We start from the raw sequence: 2,172 nt of genomic DNA, 5'->3' as shown, positions 1-2,172 counted from the left end.
GGGGAGGGTGTAGGGGAGGGGAGGGGAGGAGGAGGGGAGGGGGAGGGGGGAGAGAGCGCGCCCTAGCTTACGGTGATGTTGAGAGGTGCCTTTTAAAGGCATAGCAACTCTTAGCAAAGGTGGAAATGCGCAGCACCGGATGTTGATGTTGACGTAAGAACTCTGTGTAGGTGCTGAGTCGCTGAGAGGCAGGCTGATAGAGTGCCTGATGTACGACATTTGGATTTTTTTCTGGAACAAAATTTGAATGTCCTTTAAAACACAGGTGTCACCGAGATTGTGGACACTTACATAACAAATAACATGTCACTTTTGTAAAGACATGAGAGTCTTCTAGATCACCCAGTTCCATTCTCCCTCTCTTCTGGGAGAGAAGAGTTGGCCCAGCCTCTCTCTAGCTAAACAGAGGCAAGCTGACTCCTACGGCAAGAGGCTTTCTGTTTTTATCCTGAGAGGACTTACATGGAGCGAAATTGACGTTTATTTAGTAGAACCTTCCTTCCAACACCCACTGGGCCAAGAAAGAGCCTTTTTTTTTCTTCTGTGCCAAAATAAGAGTCAGTAAAATGAGTGGTATTACGTCATTGGGAGACCGGCCACAGCGCTGACAGCTGGCTTCTCTGCCTCTGCGTTTGCTAACAAGCATTTTTATCTGCTTCACTGACATACAGCACAAACCATGTAAAGACCATCGAGAACGACCGCGTGGAGTGCGTGAGTCTAAAGCTGGACTCCCGAGCGTCATTTTCTAAACCTTGTCTATGTTTCTGTCCTTTGCAGAGCAACGGGCTTCGGCTTCTTGAACGCACTCTGTAAAGCAGCGGCCGTCCTGGGAAACTTAATATTTGGCTCCTTGGTCAGCATCACCAAAGCAATCCCCATCCTGCTGGCTTCCACCGTGCTCGTGTGTGGAGGACTGGTGGGGCTGCGCCTACCCGACACACGAACCCAGGTTCTGATGTGACGTGACAAAAGCCATTCCCTTCTCTCACCATGGGTCTGTCCTATTGCCTGACTCGGCTTTAGAGTTCTATTGCCTGACTCGGCTTTAGAGTTTTTATGTGTAGAAAGGTGGCCAAGTATCAGAACACAAACTTTTGCTGTGACGTAACGTGTAGCTGTGTATTGTCTTACCCCTCCAGTGTGATTTGCAGGGTTGTTTTCCCCCATACACTGTTATCTTTTCCTAACTGTGATGTCCCTGCTTCCCAGTGCCCCGTGGAAGTGTTACTAAAATGTCCCAGTCAGCCAGGCTTTCCTAAGGACTACATTCACCAAGAGTCTCAAAAGCCTGTACTGTCATAAGAAACAGACCCTGCGCCTGACACTCTGTTAACAGGAAGCTTAAGTTGGCATAATTGAGTTTGTGCTGAGGAAAGGGATTTCTTTTTCTTTCTTTTTTTTTCATACAGAGTGATATTTCCTGTTTACTTAAAAAAAAGGACAGCCAGCTACTCTAGCTGTTACAGCACAGTGTTTCAAGAAAATTGTGTGACACCAAGCACTTCTGGGCGGGGGCTCTTTCAGGCAGGACTATTTAGGTGATTTTGCTAACAAGAAAAAATTAAAAGTCTGTCCCCAGTTGGCAACAAAACCCTACTTGAGCTGCAGAAGGCAGATTTTAGGTAGAAATTGGTAAGAAATTCACAACCAGAGCTATTTGAAAATGCAGAAGGGAACCTTTCTCATACCGTCCCTTGAGAGTCAACACCACCCACCCTCCTGTCCACTGTCACTTTTTAGCCCAAATCTCTATATCAGGTCATGTCCTTCCAGTGTCCCCAGGCTCTGAGCTCCCAGCCTTGTGTCTGGACTGTTTCAGACCCTGCCTGCTCTCCCAAGCAACCCTCAGGCAGGCAGAACAGCATTTCCTGGTGGGTGGATGGATATCTGTTTTACCTCTGGAATCTTCATGAGCGTGGAAGGAGGGGTCATCAGGACGTTCCCACGGGCCAGCTGTCTGCTAAATGACCTTCTAGTCTCTTGCTGGGTGCCCCTCCCCCAGGCCCATCCTTTTACACATCTTTGAAATCTGAAGCCTCCTTGTAGATTTGCAGCCTGTGATAACAACCAGCATAAGGCCCATGTTTAAACAGCGTTCTCTTTTCAACTGCCTCTGTCTTGTAGGAGGGTGATCCTCTTTGCTTATTTTAAGCTTTTCTTGCATGACCA

The 2,172-nt window shown here is 47.7% G+C and overlaps 1 protein-coding gene across 2 annotated transcripts in view; it reads left to right on the top strand.

The window, feature by feature from the left end:
* The window catches only part of Sv2c (synaptic vesicle glycoprotein 2C), a 177,801-nt gene extending 176,592 nt beyond the window's left edge, over positions 1–1,209 (top strand). The window contains exon 13 of one of the 2 annotated variants that reach the window (XM_028760161.1): positions 781–1,209. In XM_028760161.1, the coding sequence (XP_028615994.1) occupies positions 781–964 (184 nt within the window). In that variant the 3' untranslated portion in view covers positions 965–1,209. The remainder of the gene's footprint in view (positions 1–780) is intronic. The other variant, XM_028760162.1, reaches the window with a different exon arrangement.
* Positions 1,210–2,172: the final 963 nt, after the last annotated feature.

The sequence above is a fragment of the Grammomys surdaster genome, unplaced genomic scaffold (assembly GCF_004785775.1).
Source record: "Grammomys surdaster isolate TR1022 unplaced genomic scaffold, NIH_TR_1.0 126391, whole genome shotgun sequence".
NCBI lineage: Eukaryota > Metazoa > Chordata > Mammalia > Rodentia > Muridae > Grammomys > Grammomys surdaster.
The sequence above is the reverse complement of the archived record's forward strand: the minus strand, read 5'-3'. Positions and strand labels throughout refer to the sequence as shown.